The 18,363-nt window shown below is 51.3% G+C and overlaps 2 protein-coding genes and 3 non-coding genes across 7 annotated transcripts; 1 reads left to right on the top strand and 4 right to left on the bottom strand.

The window, feature by feature from the left end:
- The first annotated feature begins 1,136 nt into the window (after nucleotides 1-1,136).
- On the top strand, nucleotides 1,137-13,151 carry Trim41 (tripartite motif containing 41). Of its 3 annotated transcripts, XM_090321076.1 has the most exons (8): nucleotides 1,138-2,263; nucleotides 6,588-6,683; nucleotides 10,136-10,366; nucleotides 10,777-10,799; nucleotides 10,997-11,124; nucleotides 11,521-11,696; nucleotides 12,274-12,335; nucleotides 12,701-13,151. In XM_090321076.1, exons 1-8 carry the CDS (start codon nucleotides 1,454-1,456, stop codon nucleotides 12,714-12,716), a joined length of 1,542 nt encoding a protein of 513 aa, XP_090177202.1. In that variant the 5' UTR covers nucleotides 1,138-1,453; the 3' UTR covers nucleotides 12,717-13,151. The 3 variants fall into 3 exon arrangements, with proteins under 3 accessions (XP_090177200.1, XP_090177202.1, XP_090177201.1); XM_090321075.1 differs by having other exon boundaries at nucleotides 12,274-13,151; XM_090321074.1 differs by lacking the exon at nucleotides 12,701-13,151 and having other exon boundaries at nucleotides 1,137-2,263; nucleotides 11,521-12,362.
- Nucleotides 13,152-13,609: 458 nt separating this feature from the next.
- Rack1 (receptor for activated C kinase 1) lies at nucleotides 13,610-17,992 on the bottom strand. Its single transcript, XM_090321078.1, has 8 exons — nucleotides 17,765-17,992; nucleotides 17,060-17,231; nucleotides 16,313-16,460; nucleotides 16,014-16,109; nucleotides 14,934-15,044; nucleotides 14,301-14,441; nucleotides 13,892-14,002; nucleotides 13,610-13,718 (listed from the first exon to the last, which is right to left on the bottom strand). The coding sequence occupies exons 1-8, from the start codon at nucleotides 17,871-17,873 to the stop codon at nucleotides 13,653-13,655; spliced, it is 954 nt and encodes a 317-aa protein (XP_090177204.1). The 5' UTR covers nucleotides 17,874-17,992; the 3' UTR covers nucleotides 13,610-13,652.
- Nucleotides 15,167-15,235, bottom strand: LOC150044598 (small nucleolar RNA SNORD95). The gene has a single exon (XR_016533133.1). It is a non-coding gene; the product is annotated as a small nucleolar RNA SNORD95 (small nucleolar RNA).
- LOC150044597 (small nucleolar RNA SNORD96 family) lies at nucleotides 16,585-16,663 on the bottom strand. Its single transcript, XR_016533131.1, has one exon. It is a non-coding gene; the product is annotated as a small nucleolar RNA SNORD96 family (small nucleolar RNA).
- Nucleotides 17,505-17,573, bottom strand: LOC150044596 (small nucleolar RNA SNORD95). The gene has a single exon (XR_016533132.1). It is a non-coding gene; the product is annotated as a small nucleolar RNA SNORD95 (small nucleolar RNA).
- Nucleotides 17,993-18,363: the final 371 nt, after the last annotated feature.

Here is an 18,363-nt window from a genome sequence, read left to right as displayed (position 1 = left end):
ACCTCGTTATTAATTGCACAGGTGATACCCCAAGGGGTCACAGCGACGTAAGTCAGGTAGATTGCTTATTTCTTCTTGTCTCCACCCACAAGTTGTTTAGTTCATTAAAAAAAAACATGGTGTCTAATGAGTAAGATGAGATCCTAATTATTATTTTAAATTTTATACGTGATCTTTCAATAGAGCATCAGCCACGATTGCTTATCACGCCCCACCTCTCCCGCTCCCCCCCAATAAACGTTCTCCAGAAAAACCCGATGCTCCCCATCTCGAGTAGCAAATCCCAAATCGAGTCCCAGATCTTTGAGGTTTCAGGAACACTGTCCTCACCCTCGATCGCTTAAGCTTTTGCTTCTTTCACTTAACAGAGATTGGAAAGGATTCTCCTGTGTGTGTGTGTGTGCGCGCGCGCCGGTCTTGGGGCTTGACCTCAAGGCCGATGGCGCTCTACCACTCGAGCCGAAGCTCCACTCCCGGTTTTTGCTGGTGAGGAGGAGATCTGAGTGTTCCCGGCCTCGGCTGTCCCGGCTGGCTCTGGACTGCGATCCGCAGATCTCGGCTGGGATGGCGGACGAGGGCGCGGGCCTGGGACGCCGCCCCACTCCGTCCCCGCGGCCGCTCCGAGGGACCCTGGAGGCCGGGGCGGCGGGGCTGCAAACCACGGAGCGCCACCCCTGGGAGGGCCGGAAGTCCTGCGGGCTGCTCTCTCCGGGCCCGCCCCTCCACTTCCGGCGTCAGCGGGGCGGGGGGGGGGTGGGAGTCTGGTGGGGTTGGTAGTCCCTTCAGCAATTGGCACCGGGTCTGTGCGATGGAGCCCCGGTGTCTGCAGTCGTCGCATCGAAATCCGACAGCTGCCGAACGTCCTCGCCGTCCCCCGAGGCGCGGCGCGGGGCGGGCTCCCACGCACCACAGAGAGGAGGTCCTCCCCCGTCCTAGCGCGGCCGCCCGCGCCCCGTGTGTGGGCTAGAGCGTCGTCGCGGGACTTCCCGTTTCTGGGGAGGCGGGGCGTTCAGGGCGAAGGGGCGTGGCTTGTGCCGCCGGCGGAGGGCGGGGTGCGAGGGGAAGTTGTGCCGCCGCCGGAAGTGTCGCGGGAGGGAGGCCGGAAGCCGGGGGGCGGGGCCAGGAAGTGAGATGGGGCGGGGGGGTTCTGTGGAGGCCGGGGGACCGTTGGGGCGGATTTGCACTCAGGGCCACCCGCGGGGTCGGTCGGTGGCGCCGCGCTCCGTCCCCGCCCCTCGCTGAGGCGCGGCGGTAGCCCGGGAGGTTGGGGGGAGACCCGTGTGTGCGGCGGGGTGGGTGACGCCGGGAAGGACGTTGGTGTGGCCGCGTCTGAGGCAAGGTGTGCAGAGGCCGGGCCGGGCCCGAGGGGGGTGGGCCGGGGCTCCGGGGCCTCGGAGAGGGCCGACACCCCCCCTCCCCAACGCGCGTCCACCCTGGCGGGCCGGACACTAAGATGGCCGCCGTTGCCATGACACCCAACCCCGTGCAGACCCTTCAGGAGGAGGCGGTGTGCGCCATCTGCCTCGATTACTTCACGGACCCCGTGTCCATCGGCTGCGGGCACAACTTCTGCCGCGTGTGTGTAACCCAGCTGTGGGGCGGGGAGGACGAGGAGGACCGGGAGGAGCTGGACCGGGAGGAGGAGGAGGAGGACGGGGAGGAGGAAGAAGTGGAGGCGGTGGGGGCCGGCGGCGGCTGGGACACCCCGATGCGGGACGACGACTACGAGGGGGACATGGAGGAGGAGGTGGAGGAGGAAGAGGAGGGCCTGTTCTGGAACGGCGGCATGGGCGGCTCCACCTGGGAGAACATGGACTACGTGTGGGAGGAGGACGAGGAGGAGGAGGACCTGAACTACTACCTGGGGGACATGGAGGACCTGAGGGGCGAAGAGGAGGAGGACGAGGAGGAAGTGCTGGAGGAGGACGAGGAGGAGGAGGAGCTGGACCCCGTCACCCCGCTGCCCCCGCCTCCGGCCCCCCGGAGGTGCTTCACCTGCCCCCAGTGCCGGAAGAGTTTTCCCCGGAGGAGCTTCCGTCCCAACCTGCAGCTGGCCAACATGGTCCAGGTGATTCGTCAGATGCACCCCAACCCCGGTCGGGGGAACCGCGTCAACGAGCAAGGCATCTGCCCCAAACACCAAGAAGCCCTGAAGCTGTTCTGCGAGGTGGACGAAGAGGCCATCTGTGTGGTGTGCCGGGAGTCGCGGAGTCACAAGCAGCACAGTGTGGTGCCGCTGGAGGAGGTGGTGCAGGAGTACAAGGTGAGAGGGAAGCGGGGAGACGAGGAAACGGGGGAGCCTGGGAGGTGGGCCAGCGGCACTGGGGTGGGTGAGGATGCGGAGGGTCCTGTGCCCAGGCAGACCTGGGAAGCAAACAGGGCAAAAGGCAGCAACCCCGAATGGCTAAGCGTCGGCTGTCTTTTGGGGGTGTAGACCCGTTGCAGTCTCTCACTTCTTCCATAGTGGCTCAGGTGTGGGGTTACAAGTAAGTGACAAGTGTTTTACTACCAGCCTCATTTTCCTTCTGAGTCATAAGCCCATCCTTGGCTGACTAGCTTAGAGATGGAAAGAAATGGGGAACCTTAAAGGGCAAGGCGGGGCTCCGAAATAGGGTAGAAATCATTTGTGCCACACTCACCTGTTCCGCACTTTACTTGCCTTCTAACCCGAGTCTACCTTCAAGGCAGTTGGCTGGCTTTGCAGCAGTCTGAGGTACTGTCCAGAAAACAGGCTTTCATTTAAGGCCTCACTATCAAATACTGCTTCACTCTCTTGAGTATTTTTGAACTCTGAATTCTTCCAGGGTGGAAGTGGACCTGTGGTTCAGATGGTAAGAGCACCACCAGCCTTGAGCAACAAAGCCAAGAGAGAGTGTCCTCACTCTGAGTTCAAGGCCCTGAACTGTCACAAAAGTCAATGACGAGTCTGTAGGATTTGTATTTTATAATATTTCCTAGGCACTTACTAAGAATGATGAGTACTGTAACTGAACATTTTTTATGGGTTATTATTTAAAACTTAGAACTGTCCTCTGTCATGTTACAGATTGAACCAGGTTTAACTACACATAGTTGTACTAAGTGATGAACTTCACAAATCACTCTCTCTTCCTCTGCAGTATGCCGCTCACTATTTGGGTGTTTGTTTTTAGTTAGACTTTTCTGATGGTGACTTTTTCTTCTTGAGACCTAATTCTAGTTTTATTGCTGCCTTGCTCCCTTCTCTAATTCTTTGGACATAAGTAAAGGCTATTTGTGTCTGAGACAGCCAGAACAAACAACACTATTTTGTGAACGCTTGGTGAGCTGAAAGGAGCTGGAGGAGAGGGAATCTTCTTCTGTATGGTTTTCACCTCATCTCTGATTCTATCAATAACTTTGGGAATTTTTCTCATTTCAAGTTTAGAATAATATGTCTTGAGCTTCACAGAATTTGTCACAGTTACTAGGGAAGTTTTCCAAAGCTCAGTGGGCGTTTACCACTGGAGATTCTGCATTGGTGAGAAGACCATCACTTCGGAAGGTACCGTGGGTACACAGGCTATAACTGCCTGCCTGCCTCCATAGCCCTGCCTTTTTTGGGGGGAGCATGCAAGTCACCCCTGTCCTTCTCTTGTACATCTCCTTAGTTTCTAATTAGTTGGACTCATTGTGTGTGTATGTGTGATTCCCTTGTTAAGCAGGACCCAGGGGAGTTCTTCATAGATATCCCATCCTCTGTCTCCTGCTCCCTTTCCCCCCCAACTTGTAAATCTGGATTTTAATTTGTATTAGGAAAGTACTAATACCAGTGCTTCTGAAACCTATTAACCAGTGCATTGAATGCTTGCTACCTGAAAAATCTTGTACTAGGTTCTGTAGTGGATGTGTTGTATTGGTATTCAGTTGTACTAGAATTCAGCCACATTTTGAGAGGTTGAATTTGGAAGAGTCTCAGCTATTAATATTAGTGAGCTGGGCATCTACAGGTGGACTCCTGTCTCAAAGACCTGCAGCCCAGAGCAGAGCTGGAACTAAGCTTTTTTTTTTTTTTGTCCTGGGGCTTGAATTCAGGGCCTGAGCACCTTCCGTGGGCTTTCTCAAGGCTAGATAGAGCTATATCACTTGAGCCACAGCACCACTTCTGGCTTTTTTCGATGTATGTGGTACATACCGAGGAATGGAACCCCAGTTTTTGTGCATGCTATGCACATACTCTTACCACTAGGTCAAAGTCCTGGCCCTGGAACTAAGCTTTTAAAGACAAAAAAAACCTCATGCTGGGTGTGGGGAGCAGTCATTCTCTGGAGCAAAACTTCCCTGGGGCTAAACAACATGATATTTAGGCCTTTGACTTAGAGTGCAAAGCCCCTGTCACCCAGCTAGGTGCCAGGATAAGGCGACTACTTCGACCTAGTCTCTTTTCACATGAGGAATTGAAAAATCTTTCCTTAGTCTACCTGGCTCTGCAGCTTGGGAAGCCCTTAACTGATGAGCAAATGTGAATACATACACTTTATTAGGTAAACTGAGTTAGGTGATTTATCTCTTATAGGGGGATATTTTATAGTGGATAGTGTATTTCCAGATATATACTCTGGCTCTAAAGTGCACAGTGTTGTTTTATAAAAATGCTTTTTTACTCAGTGAATAATGGCACACAAAAACATCGGGAAATCTGAAAAGGTAAATATCCTTGATGTTTTCTCTTAAATAGTACTCTGATTCTTAGCACCAGTGGCTCAAGCCTATAATCCTAGCTAATCAGGAGGCTGAGATCTGAGGATTGTGGTTCAAAGTCTGTGAGATTCTTATCTCTACTTAACCACCAGAAAAATGGAAGTCATGCTGTGGCTCAAATGGTAGAGTGCTAGCCTTGAGCTGAAGAGCTCAGGGACAGTGCCCAGACCAGAGTTCAAGCTCCATGACCACCACCATATATATATATATATATGTATCTATATATATATATATATACACACACACACAATTTTGTGTAGTTGATGCTATTTATGTGTTATGGAATGTCTGATTTTGTTATTACTGCAATTTCTCCTATAATCACGTAAGAGCTACTTTTTGTTCTCTAGGTCAGTGGCCTCTTCAGTTCAAGGGTCATTATCAGGATGTCAGTAGCTGCTCACAACTTATTCAGCAAATACCAAAAAATACTAATCTTTTTGGTACTTGTGAGGCACTGTGTAAAGTATAATGTCCTCACGGCTGATTCTGTTCCTATGTGAAGCTTAGGAAATGTCCCTAGCTTCATTCTGGTCTCAGAAGGAACTGAGGCTTGAGCTCTCTCTACCTGTGTTTTCCCCAGGCAAGTTGAGGGAGTAAGGCAGAAGTAGAGGAGAAATGGTAAGGCTTAGGTGCTGGTGGCTGATGCCTGTATCCTAATTACTCAGGAGGCTGCCATCTGAGAACTGAAGTTTGAAGCCAGCCTGGGCAGGAAAGTTCATAATTAATCACCATAAATAAATGAAAAAAGGCAGAATTGGAACTGTGACTCAAGTAGTACATCACCAGCCTTCAGCTAAACAAACTAAGGATCTGGACCCTGAGTTCTGGCGCCAGTACTGGCATAGAAACAGAGCTGATATACTTCGTTGTTGGAGTGCAGTACTGATATGCCTACTTTTTGTTTTAATTATGTTTTGCCAGTCCTGGGGCTTGAACTCAGGGCCTGGGCACTGTCTTTGAGCACTTTTTGTTCAAGGCTAGTGCTCTGCCACTTGAGCCACAGTGCCACTTCTGATTTTTTCTGTGATTGTGGTACTGAGGAATGGGACCCAGGGCTTCATGCATGCTACGCAAGCACTCTACCACTAAGCCACCCTCCCGGCCCCAGAAAGAAATGTTGTTGTTTTGCTTAGCAGTTAGAAGAAAAAAAACATGTAGAAATTAAGTAAAGTGGGGGCAGAGACCCCACAGTGTCCTGGTGGAAGCACAACTGCAAATTATTAGTACCCTAGGAATTAGTGTGGAAGTTGACTTCTAGGCTTCTTAGAATCACAGAGGAAGTCAGAGTGAGTAGCATCAAGGATCTGATCAGGAAGCAGAGGTTTGAAAGAACACTGTGGACCAAGTAGAGGATAAACCCAAGACTAGAAGGGATGGATGGGAAAGATGAGACTAGGAATGTAGGGTCAGTATTTTAGGAATGGCGAGGAACCAGTGACAATCTTCAGCATGTTTACAAAGTTATCAGCAGAGTGTTCAAAGATGAACGTCAGAGGAAGATCACTTACAAGGTGGAAGGGACCAGGGGCAGGAACACTCATATGGTAGGTGCTGTGTGGTAGGGTCTCAAGACAGCTGTTGAAAGTGTACCTCTGTTACCATAAGGTTCCCAGCTCTCAGCAATACACACGGAGCTTTTGTTGAAGAGTGCGGGAGAGGGTGGCAAGCCTTTGTCATCCTCGGTGAGGAGATGGGGAAGAGAGCTTGCCTGTTACCTGTGAGGTAGATAGAGGCATTAAATCTCTCAGGCCAGGGGTGGGGGGGGGTGGCTTGAGGGTGGTGATTGGAAAACTGAACTCTGAAGTCACGTGCCTTGCTCAGTCTCTAACCTCCTGTCTCTAACCTTCCCTTTCTCATTCCCAAAGGCCAAACTGCAGGGGCATGTGGAACCGCTTCGGAAGCACCTAGAAGCTGTGCAGAAGATGAAAGCCAAGGAGGAGAGGCGAGTGACAGAGCTGAAGGTGAGTGAGGCATCCTACGGGCTGAAGGTCTGTGGTCAAAATGCATAATGGCTAGATTCCCTACAGGAAGGACAGCCAAGGCCTTTTTCAGGGACTCAAGACCTTTAAGGGTCAAGTGATCTGTGCTCTGTAAAGGTGGAAAATGGAGTGAAGCTGGATGCTCATGGCTCATACTTGTGAGCCTTGCTGCTCAGGAGACTGTGATCTGAGGATCACACCTCAAAGCCTGTCCGGCTCAAGTAGAGTGCTAGCCTTGAGCACAATAGCTCAGAGACATTGCCCAGGCCCTGAATTTAAGCTCCAGGACCCACACAAAATAATTGAAATAAAATGGAGTGGAAAAGAGGTCTGGTTTAGCAAGCAAGGGTGGGTCCTTGGTCCAAGACTAATTCTTGGCTCTGGATAACACAGAAGGCAGAGAGGGTGAAAGCTACCCAGGTGGCCATATGAGAAGCTGGTGGTGGTGAGAGAGCCGTGCTGAGCATAACAGGCTTGTTTCTGAGTAGCTTGCTATGTCCCAGCGGTAACATGGAGGTCAAATAGGTAGGAGGAGGAGTGAATGGATATTATTACCATTGCACAGATGCACTGTCTCCTGGTCTAGAGTTCTCAGCCTTCCCAAGGACTCTTGGCTAGGTCCCTCTTAATTTCCATTCTTTTGCCTGTTTGTAGAAGGCCCTGCAGGCTAGCAGGCCCTGCTGGAGCAGACTGGCACTGTGGTTGGGGCAAGCTTTAGAGAGCAGGTCAGGCTCTTTCCTTGTGTCTCTTCAATCTCCCTCCCTGCACCTGCCTCCTTGGGTAGAGTCTGGGCCTTGCCCCACAGTCTACATCTGTTGCTGTCTGCACATTAGGGATCTGCAGCTGGCAGGTGCCAGGCACTAAGTGAGTCTGGGAGTTAACTGTTCTGGCCACCTGCTAAGGTTGGTACTTGTGGGCTTCAGAGAAGAAGGTAAGCCAGAATCTGAGGGCCATTGGTGCAGAGTGCAGCTGACGTGCTTTCCTTACCCACCTGCCCTGGGAGAAGGCCATCCACTTACTGTAGCGTGTGGTAACAGGTGGCCCACCTGGCTCAGGCAAAAGTGCATCTGGACTAGAGTTTTTTTCTGTTGTTTCAGGATAGTAAGCATAGTAGGCCCTCTCTGTGTGTGTGTGTGAGTACCGCATCTATGCACTCACTGAACTCTGGATTGAAAACGTTGACGAAAAGCCACATGTATCTAATTTTTTTCTTTATTATTATTCCTTATATCACCATTTGTGTAGCATTTACATGGTATATAAGGTATTGTAAGTAATCTAGGGATGATTTAAAATGCACATAAGGATGTGTGTAGGTTATATGCAAGTACTGTACCATTTTATATTTTATATATTTGCAGCATCTGCAAATTTTAGTGACCTGGAACCAATCTTTCTGGGATACCTGGTGACAACTAAGTACATGATAATGATACTATGTGTATCTGTATGTATACTATATGGTAGGATAACTGTAGTATATGGTATTTGTGGTTCTAAGAGGCCCTTTCTAGGAAAAATAATTTGACTTTTTTTTTTTTTTTGTGGGTCATGGGGCTTGACCTCTGCCTGGGTGCTGTACCTAAGCTCTTCAGCTCAACCCTTGAGCCAAGCCCCACTTCCCGTTTTCTAGAGGTTAATTGTAGATAAGAGTCTCAAGTTCTTTTGTGCCTGGGCTGGCTTTGAACCTTGATCCTCAGATCTCAGCCTCCTGAGTAGCCACCGTTCCTGGCTTTGATGATTCTTTCTAATGTAAAGGGCTTGATTGCTTTACTAAGACAACTGTGATTAGCAACATCATCTGGATTCTAGCTTCGTGTTGTTTTTCTACATTTATCATTCTCTTCTTCCACCTCTCTTTCTTGTGCTAGGGCCTTGAACTTGAACTCGGGGCCTTGAGCTCTTGCTTGGTCTTGACCTTTTCATTCATGGGTGATGCTCTACCTCTTGAGCTATGCCTCCAGTTCCAGTCTTTTTGCTAGTTAATTGGAGCAAGAATCTCTCAAATTTTTCTGCTTGGGCTGGCTTTGAATCTCACTCCTCAGCTCTCAGCGTCCTGAATAGCTAGGATTGTATTCATGAGCCATTGCTGACTGGCTTTGAATTCTTTTACTAATTTAAAAAAGTATCAGAGGGCCAGGAGTGTGGCCTAGTGGTAGAATGTTCGCTTAGCATGCATTAAGCCCTGGGTTTGATTCCTCGGTACCACATACACACAAAAAGCTGGAAGTGGTGCTGTGGTTCAAGTGGTAGAGCACTAGCCATGAGCAAAAGTGCTCAAGGACAGTGCCCAGACCATGAGTTCAAGGCCTGAAACTGGCAAAAAAGAATCAAGTACTTATTCAGTAGCTGGTAGTATGCCAAAGTCAAGTGACACAGTAACAAAGAAATGCTCATGACTTGGTGCAGTTGCTTAGCCCTGTGATTCCAGGTACTGAGGAGACAGAGATCGGAATGATCATGCTTGGAGGTTAGCACACGAGTAAATCTTGTCAATTGGGTTGTGCAAGGTGGTTCTATCCAAAACCAAGCGGCTCAGAGTAGAGGTAAGGGAATTGTGGTCCAAGGCAGTGCCTGGCCAAGAACATGAGGCCTTACTTGAAAAAGAACTAAGGTAGAAAAGGCCTGAGTTGGGTACTGGTGGCTCATGCTTGTAAACCTAGCTACTCAAGAGCCTGAGATTTGAGGATCAGTTTGAAGTCAGCTTGTGCAGGAAAGCCCATGAGACTCTTACCTTCAGTTGACCAGCCAAAAACCCAGATGTTGGGCGGTGGCTCCAGTAAGTGGTAGAGCCCTAGTCCAAGCTGAGTTCAAGCCCCAGGACCAGCATGCATGTACCTGTGCACACATGTGTCTGGGGTCATGGCTCCTATGATAGAGCTGGGGGGGCGGGGGGCTAATCCCAATTCTGTCAGATCCAAGTTTACAGTGCAGTGGAGAAGATGGGTTTTTAAAGGCAAGGTTGATAGTGAATGCCTGTAATTGGAACACTCAGATGACTGAGGCAGTAGTATCTCAAATTAAGGCTAGCCTGGGCTGTATAAGAGGCCCCTGTCTCACCCCTACCCCCTACCCCCAAACAAATCCAAACTGATTGATAAAGAATTTCTAGCACTACACATGCCCTGGAGGCTGTTGAGAGTGGTGTTGATACTGGAGGTGAAAGCCCACGTGGATCCAGAAGGGAGAGCAGGCCTCCTCTTTGGGACAGGTAAACTCATTGGGCAAGTCAAGTTAGCAAGACCAGGTAGAATAATTACTCCAGAGCGTGGCACCAGTGTGCCCGGACCCCCGGGGGATTTTAGGACCTGGGGGTGGAGAGCCGGCCTCTTTTCACTCTGAGGTCTTTTTTGGGCTGCTTTGCCTTGGATCAGGAGGCAGAAGATGGAAGACTGGAGGTTTACTGTTCCTGTGTTGTCTTTGCATTGTTCTAGAGCCAGATGAAGTCAGAGCTAGCGGCTGTGGCTTCCGAGTTTGGGCGGCTGACGCGGTTTCTGGCTGAAGAGCAGGCAGGGCTGGAGCGGCGCCTTCGGGAGATGCATGAAGCTCAGCTGGGACGTGCGGGAGCAGTGGCCAGCCGCCTCTCAGAACAGGCCGCCCAGCTGAGCCGCCTGCTGGCTGAGGCCCAGGAGCGGAGCCAGCAGGGAGGCCTGCGGCTGCTCCAGGTGAACTGTCCCCTTCTCTGAGTCCCTTTTTTCCCCTGCCAGAGCTGTCCCTAGGGAAAACCCACATGGTTTAATTTTGGGGGCTAGAGAGGACATTGAACGTAGTGTGAGACAGTTAAAACCAAAGAAAAGATTGGTCGTAGAAGGAAGATGAAGAATTTAAATGAACATTGAGAAGAGCATCTCAAAAAAGTGCTTCAGCCCCTCCGTGGAATTTCTGTTCCTTGGATGAGCTGAATTTGGGACAGTGAGGCGTGGGGTGGATGGCAGAATGGCACAGGCACAGGCTCACTGGAGTCTCCCTTCCTGTTGACCTTCAACTGGACCTTTTTCTGGAAGTTGGGAGAAAGCGGGTCCTTGTGCAGCTGACACTCTGTCTCTTCTCCCTCTCCTTCTTTTGTTTCTTCTAGGACATCAAGGAGACTTTCAATAGGTGTGTGCTCGCTGTGCCCTCTGTGACCTGGTGGCGTCCACCTCCCCACCCCTGCCTTTCTTGGGTAGTCCTCTCCTCTCCTTCCTTCCCCAGGACCTGAGTTGTTGCCTCCTAGCCCCTCCTCTCCTCCCCCTGGGTTTCTATTCTTCCCTCTGGGAAATCATAGCCCCACCCCCTGCCCGGTCCCCTTCTTCTAGGTGTGAAGAGGTACAGCTGCAGCCCCCAGAGATCTGGTCCCCTGACCCGTGCCAACCACATAGCCATGACTTCCTGACAGACGCCATCGTGAGGAAAATGAGCCGAATGTTTTGTCAGGCTGCAAGAGGTAGGGAGGTCACTTGTACGACCTTCCTTTGCCTTTCCCAGCACAGACCTGGGTTTGAGTTCTGAGAGAAAGTGGGTCTTGGGGAGAGCAGAGGGCTGAGGTGGTGGAACGGCCTTTAGATAGGCCACCTTGATGGTTGATGCCAAGAGTGGTTTTGGAGGTGAGGCAAGGTGGATGGAGAGTGAGGACAGGGAGAAGGCCCGCCTGGTGTCCCGGGTACAGGTACTAGAGAGAAGGCAGTGGAGCCTACCTCTGGATTGGGGTGGTCAGTAGAGCTATGATGTATGGTTCATGGAGATGAGCGGGGAGGAGGGGAAGACAGCAGGAGCCAAAGAACGTGGCTTTGCTGGAGAGTAGCTGTTGTAGCCCTGGCATATTTGTTCTCCTTCTCCCAAGTGGACCTGACGCTGGATCCTGACACAGCTCATCCAGCCCTGCTGCTGTCCCCTGATCGTCGGGGGGTCCGCATGGCTGAGCGGCGCCCTGAGGTGGCGGATCATTCCAAGCGCTTCTCCAGTGACTGCTGTGTACTGGGGGCCCAGGGCTTCCGCTCTGGCCGGCACTACTGGGAGGTAGAAGTGGGCGGGCGACGGGGTTGGGCGGTGGGTGCTGCCCGAGAATCAACCCATCATAAAGAAAAAATGGGCCCTGGGGGGTCCTCCGTGGGCAGTGGGGATGCCAGTTCCTCACGCCATCACCATCGCCGGCGCCGGCTCCACCTGCCCCAGCAGCTCCTGCTCCAGCGGGAAGTGTGGTGTGTGGGTACCCACGGCAAGCGCTACCAGGCACAGAGCTCCACAGAGCAGACCCTGCTGAGCCCGTGTGAGAAACCGAGGCGCTTTGGCGTGTACCTGGACTATGAGGCTGGGCGCCTGGGCTTCTACAATGCGGAGACTCTAGCCCACGTGCACACTTTCTCGGCTGCTTTCCTGGGCGAGCGTGTCTTCCCTTTCTTCAGGGTGTTCTCCAAGGGCACTCGCATCAAGCTCTGCCCTTGATTAGCCTGCCACCCGCAGGGGCCCCTCTGGTCAGCACTGGGGGGGCGGGTGGTGGCGGATGGTGGCCCATAAGTTCGGGAGCTCAAGGGCTCCTCCCTGTTTGTTCCTGTGTTGCTTCCTGCTCCTTCTTGGCCCCTGCTTCTCCCCATAGGAGCCTAAAGAACCCTCCTGGCTTCCAGCTCAGCCTTCTCTCACCTACTGTCTGTCCAGCAGGTCTGCATGGGTCCCCTTGATAATGAGAACAGCTGCCTGATTTTCTTCCTTCCCTTCCTATCTGCCTAGCCCAGTTCAGCCCTGGGGTCAGAGTTTGAGTAGGGGATGAGGGGTGATGGTAATTTTCATTCCTTCCCCCCTGCCCCCACCTATCCCTAGTCTTCAACCTTTATCATTTCTGAGACTGGAGGGTTTGGACTTAAAAAAAAGAATCATTCCATTTTCTGGTGCAAGTTTTAGCTAAGGGATTTGGAAACTGGGGAGGCAGGCTGGGTAAAGGGTAGAGCTGGGTAAAGAAATGTCTACTCTCCTGGGATAGGAGGAATTCTAAACCTTCCTTCCATCCCCGATTTCTACCTCCATAGACTGGCCAGAACTTAGCTTCAGTGAGAGATCTGGGATGGTCGACATGACTGAAACTACATACCATTACATCACCCAATAAATTATTTCTCCCCCTTCCTATTTCTGGCAATGTAGGAGCCAAGCTCAGCTCGCCCTGTGCTTAAGGTCTGTTCACTGCCAGGCTCCTCCCCTCCTCTGTTCAGTGAAGTTGCTTTTGTCAGTTTCCAGCCTCCCCACCCATGCCTTTTAGTTCTTCCATTTGGCAAACCGGATGGGGAGTCTGGGGATAAGGACAGGGGATGGATCCCCTGAGGAGAGCTTTGGGTATAATCTATTTTTCTAGTAACCCCTTGCCTTCTGTCATTTATCAGCTTTTGTCCTCTGCTTTGGTGCCTGAGGCCAGTTCATGTTCTTGGGGTTAAAAAAAGGGAAGGTGGGTTGTGTTGCAGAAATAAAATGTTTATTTGCTTCTCTCGTGGACCCCCATGTCTTTAGACAGCAGAAATAGGCTGAGACTGCTCAAGGAAGAAGCAACTTCAGCGAGAGCTTTGCCTCTAGTTCTAGAATGTGTTACCACCATACCACCTAGAGACAAGGCTTGAACCTTAGTGTGCCTGTGCAGCATTAAGAGGCACTTGGCAACTGCTGTGGGAGTATATCCCAATGTCTGCTTTGGGGAAGGACAAAAATTTATCCTGTTACCAGCTGAATCTGTTCCTGGCATGACTCTTGTCGACAGGCTTGCATGCAAGGTTCTAGAGCCATGTAAGCCAAAGCACAGGTGGCAGTCCCCCGGACTCCAAAGTGTGACATTTACCCTTTCTCCACAAAGCCTTGTTTATGTTTGGCCTGCAGTTTCTGCTTCTGGTGTAGATGAGACAAACTGTTGCTTTGGTCCTTCATTTTGCTTAGCAGATACAGACTAAAGCCAGATTTAGAAAGCCAGTTTATTTTTAAAGCTGTCACACATTTCTAGCGGGTGCCGATGGTCACCTGCCATACCCGTACCAGGTTGTCAGTATAGCCAGCAAACAGTGTCTGTGAAGGAGAATGGCAACAGTTTAGGTCAGCGTCACACTGCAGCACCAAGCAAGGTCAACCTGCCCCATCACATAGGAGCCAACAACCTGGGGGATTCTTCCAGAAGAGCCCAAACCCAATGCTTCCCAACCACCTGGCCTAGTGTTCCAGAAGAGGACAGATTCGCTTACCTGGCCATCAGCTGACCAGGCCAAGGAGGTGCACTGAGGTGGCTCTGCCTTGCTACTGGTGCTGATAACTTCTTGTTTGAGTTCATCCACAATGATCTTGCCCTCTAAGTCCTGAGAACAGGTTGAAAGCTACAATTAGTAACATGTTTTTGTACTGTGCACAACTTAGGACAGAGTGGTTTCCCCCTAAAAAGCCCTCTTGTAACTCACTCTCGATAGGACTGCTCTCCAGATTAGTGACAATGCCTACATGCCCTTTAGGGGCCATGGATGTTCTAGGAGTCGCCCTGAGCAGGCAAGTGTCTCACTGGAATTCTAGCCGTGGGAAGGAGGAAGTGCAATTGCCACGAGGGGTGGATGGCAGAGATGTCCAGTCAGGCTCTCAGCGTGTAGCATAGTCCATACATACCCAGATCTTGATGCTGGGGCCGGTGGCCGCGCAGAGCCAGTAGCGGTTGGGGCTGAAGCACAGGGCATTGATGATGTCCCCGCCGTCTAGGGTGTAGAGGTGCTTGCCTTCATTGAGGTCCCACAGCATGGCCTGGCCATCCTACATAGACAGGAAAAGTGTCACGTGAGAACAAGGCCCACCACCTCCATATGTTGGGCTTCCTGAAAGCCAGCCATGAATTCTGCACATCCATTTACCCAAGCTTTTCCTTTAATGTACCATATTCCACAAAAAGCTAAGATCCTGCCTGAATTAAAGCCCCAGTTAACCCCAGCAATCCTCCCAAACCTTTTAACTCAGATGCCAAGGTACATGGCTCAAGCTGCAGGACACTAGCACTGAAGAAAATGAAAGGTTGAATTTAGCACCCGCAAGGTTAAACCACAAGACTAATTCCATCTACTGCTTTAAATGAAAGCACATAGGTGGTAAGAGTGCTAGCTGGGTTAATACAGACTCTAATCAGACTCAGGGCCACCAAACAAAAGATTGCTTAAACTCTTGGAACAGCTTATCTTTTAGATGTTACACCGTTATACCAGATACAAATTATTTTAAGTATTCCTGTTTGAGATAACGATTCCCAAATACCTTGCCTCCCGATGCACAGAGAGAACCATCTGGAGAGACAGTCACAGTGTTCAGATAGCCTGTGTGGCCAATGTGATTGGTCTTCAGCTTACAGTTAGCCAAATTCCATACCTAGAAAGGAGGCCATGGGTGAGAAATTTAACTCTGAACCTGGGTATTGAGAGAATAGGTTAACTTAGCCAGTTTAAAAGGTGTGCGTCACATCCCCATCCCCCACCCTGACCGGGCAGTAGTAGCTCAGAAACAGCCTCTGGATTTCAGCACTGGCCCATCAGATGGCACGTTGGAGTCATCACCGCTCTGCCCGGTCTGCCCAGGATACTGAAGGACTACTAATTTGAGGCCAGCCTGAGGCAAGGTAGCCAATTGTCTATTAGTAACGAAATCAATGGCCACCTCAGGTTAATGTAGGGACCCAAGTCCGCAGAGGGGATGAGGTGAGTGTATCTCAAATTTATCAGCAAAATGGTGGAGCTGGGCTGAACAACGCCAAACTTGAGCCAAAAGGCCAAGTCAGGGTTGAATCCCCATTACTGGAGACTGGAGACAGTGAAGTAGGCCTTTGGTTCAAACTCCCCAGAATTGCATTAAAATAGATGTTAAATGCACATCGATTAACTGCTTTAGAGCAGACAAAACTAAATGGGCAAGGGCTGGGAGTTTGGCCTAGTGGTTAAAGTGCTTGCCTAGCATGCATGAAGACCTGGGGTCGATTCCTCGGTACCACATACATAGAAAAAAGCCAGAAGTGGTGCTGAGGCTCAAGTGGTAGAGCTCTAGCCTTGAGAAAGTCCAAGGACAGTGCTCAGGCCCTGAGCTCAAGCCCAGGACTGGCAAAAAAAAAAAATAAATGAGGATGGGGCTTAATTAAAAAAAAAAAAAAAAAACTAAATGGGCAGCATAGGGAAAGTAGCAAAGGAAAGTAATCTGTGATTATCCAGAGCTGGACCTGTGACCATCCAAGGGGTAATGAGAACCCTTGAAGAGCCCTACTGAGCTCAGGGACATTGCCCAGACCGAGTTCAAGCCCCAGGACTGGCACAAAGAGCCCCCCCCCCCATATCCTTGCTTGGAGCTCACCTTGACCAGCTTGTCCCAGCCACATGAGACGATGATAGGGTTGCTGCTGTTGGGTGAAAACCGGACACAGGACACCCACTCAGAGTGACTCTCATCCTACAAGGACATCAAGAAATAAACAGTTCTGACCCCCCTTCCAAGTTTCCACACTGTAGCATTTCCAGCACTGTATTCTTATCTGCAGAAGGAACCCTATCCAACCCTCAGGCCCAACGGATCTCCAGATTCTGGACATGACTTATCAGTGGTTGAAGCGCAAAGTAAAGAGTGTCACCACATGCCTGCCACCGTGCTGTTACCTGGACTGTGTATTTGCAGACACCAAGAGTATTCCATAGCTTGATGGTTTTGTCTCGGGATCCAGAAACAATCTGCCGGTTGTCAGAGGAGAAGGCCACACTCAGCACGTCCTTGGTATGGCCCACAAATCGTCTTGTGGTGGTGCCCCTGAAGGATTGAAAGAACTTGGTCACTATCCTAGACAGACTAACTTCTTTCCACCCTGTCCAGCCCCAAAAACCTGCACTGAACAACCCCGGCTGTCAAGCTTTTGGCTGAGCATATGCCAGAGAATCCATTCAGAATTGCAGGACATGTCCTCACTCCCTTGTGGGGTTTGGTCGACAATGTCTTCTGTCATCACCAGGATCCTCTACTATATCTGCTCGACCAACCCAGCACAACCGTAACGCTTATCCGTATCTACCTAACCTACCATATTGACAACCCATTCTATCCCTAAAGGTAAGCGTTTCATCTGTCATCCCAGGAGGATAAGATTTTGGGCTGGCAATTGAAGCCAGCCTAGGCAGGGAAGTCCTTAAGACTCTGAAGTCCCCATCAACCAGCAGAAACCTGTAAAGGTGGAGCTGAAGGACTAAAGCCACAGTACCATCACCTAAAACAATGTTCACTGGCTAACTCAACTAAGTTAAGGCGTTCTTCACCTTATCCCCCCACACAGGTCCCCGAATCCCCCCTCCCCACCCATGGCATGATCTCCTTTCTGCCTAGCTTTCCCCTAAGGCTCCAGAGTAGGTACTTGCGTTGTGAGATCCCACAGGCGCAGGGTTCCGTCCCAGGAGCCTGAAAGGGCAAACTGGCCATCTGAGGAGATGACCACGTCACTGACAAAGTGTGAGTGACCTCGGAGAGCACGCTGCGGGATGCCATAGTTGGTCTCATCCCGGGTCAGCTTCCACATGATGATTGTCTTGTCTGAAAGGGAGAGATGAAGGAAAGCAAAAAAAAAAAAAAAAAAAAACCAGCCAGTAAGGAACCGCGTGATTTACAAACTTAAAGTTGGGATAATAGCAAGAAAGCAAAGATCTTTCTATAGACTAAACCGTGGGGTGCTGCAAAACCTTGGTACCTTCATTCAAGTCAGATAGGAGCTTATTTCTAAGTCCATTAAAGTGAAAAGTTGCCAGAAGCCTCTCCAATGTCAGTAGGTGGCAAGGGAGAGAACTCGTGGTAGGAAGGGCCGGGCGGTAGCTCAGAAACAGCCTCTGGATTTCAGCACTGGCAATTCAGATGGCATGTTGGAGTCATCACTGCTCTCTGCCCAGGTCTAACCCACCTCGGGAAGGTGGCTAGGGCCACTCGGGAGTCTTCCACGGTGCCTCTCCGTCCTCCCGCTGCTTCTGCCCGGACTCAGGCACAGCGGGGACCCGCCCGCTCCCATTCGCACCCAGGTGGACGCATCTGGCAGGCCGAACAATCCCTGCCTCCAGCCCGCGCGCAACCCTTACCTCGAGAGGCCGACAAGATCATGTCCGGGAACTGCGGGGTGGTGGCGATCTGCGTTACCCAGCCGTTGTGGCCCTTGAGGGTGCCACGGAGGGTCATCTGTTCAGTCATGATGCCGGCGGGTGCGGGGGTCGCCGCGGCGGCGAGGATGGCACCGGATAGTTCAGAGAGGAGGAGACCACAGCCGCTCCTGCCGCGGCCCTGCGGGGAAAAAGAGCGAGCAGGCCGGCACCGGAACCGGAAATACTCTCCCGCCCGGGCAAGATGGCGGCCCCCATGATTCCCTACGCAAGATGGCGGCGCCGGGTAACTCAAAGGAACGTGATGAAGTCGCTTAATCTGCCCGTCAACCTAGTTACAAACGTACCCCGAGACGGACAAGCAGGGGTCAGAGCGTGACTTAAGAGAGAGGCCGCGCGCAAGCACGGCTTCGTGAGTCAGCCTAGCTCGCTGCTCCGCCCCCGTGAGGGGGCGGGGAAAACGAGTCTGAGCCCCGCCCCTTCCGCCCTGAACATCACCACTTCCGCCCACAGCGACCCTTCCGCCAGGGGATACCGCCCCTTCCGCCCCGAGTCCCGCCCCTTCCGCTCTGAGCGCCTCC

The sequence above is a fragment of the Megascapheus bottae genome, chromosome 29, assembly GCF_031878675.1.
Source record: "Megascapheus bottae isolate mThoBot1 chromosome 29, mThoBot2.hap1, whole genome shotgun sequence".
NCBI lineage: Eukaryota > Metazoa > Chordata > Mammalia > Rodentia > Geomyidae > Megascapheus > Megascapheus bottae.
The sequence above is the reverse complement of the archived record's forward strand: the minus strand, read 5'-3'. Positions and strand labels throughout refer to the sequence as shown.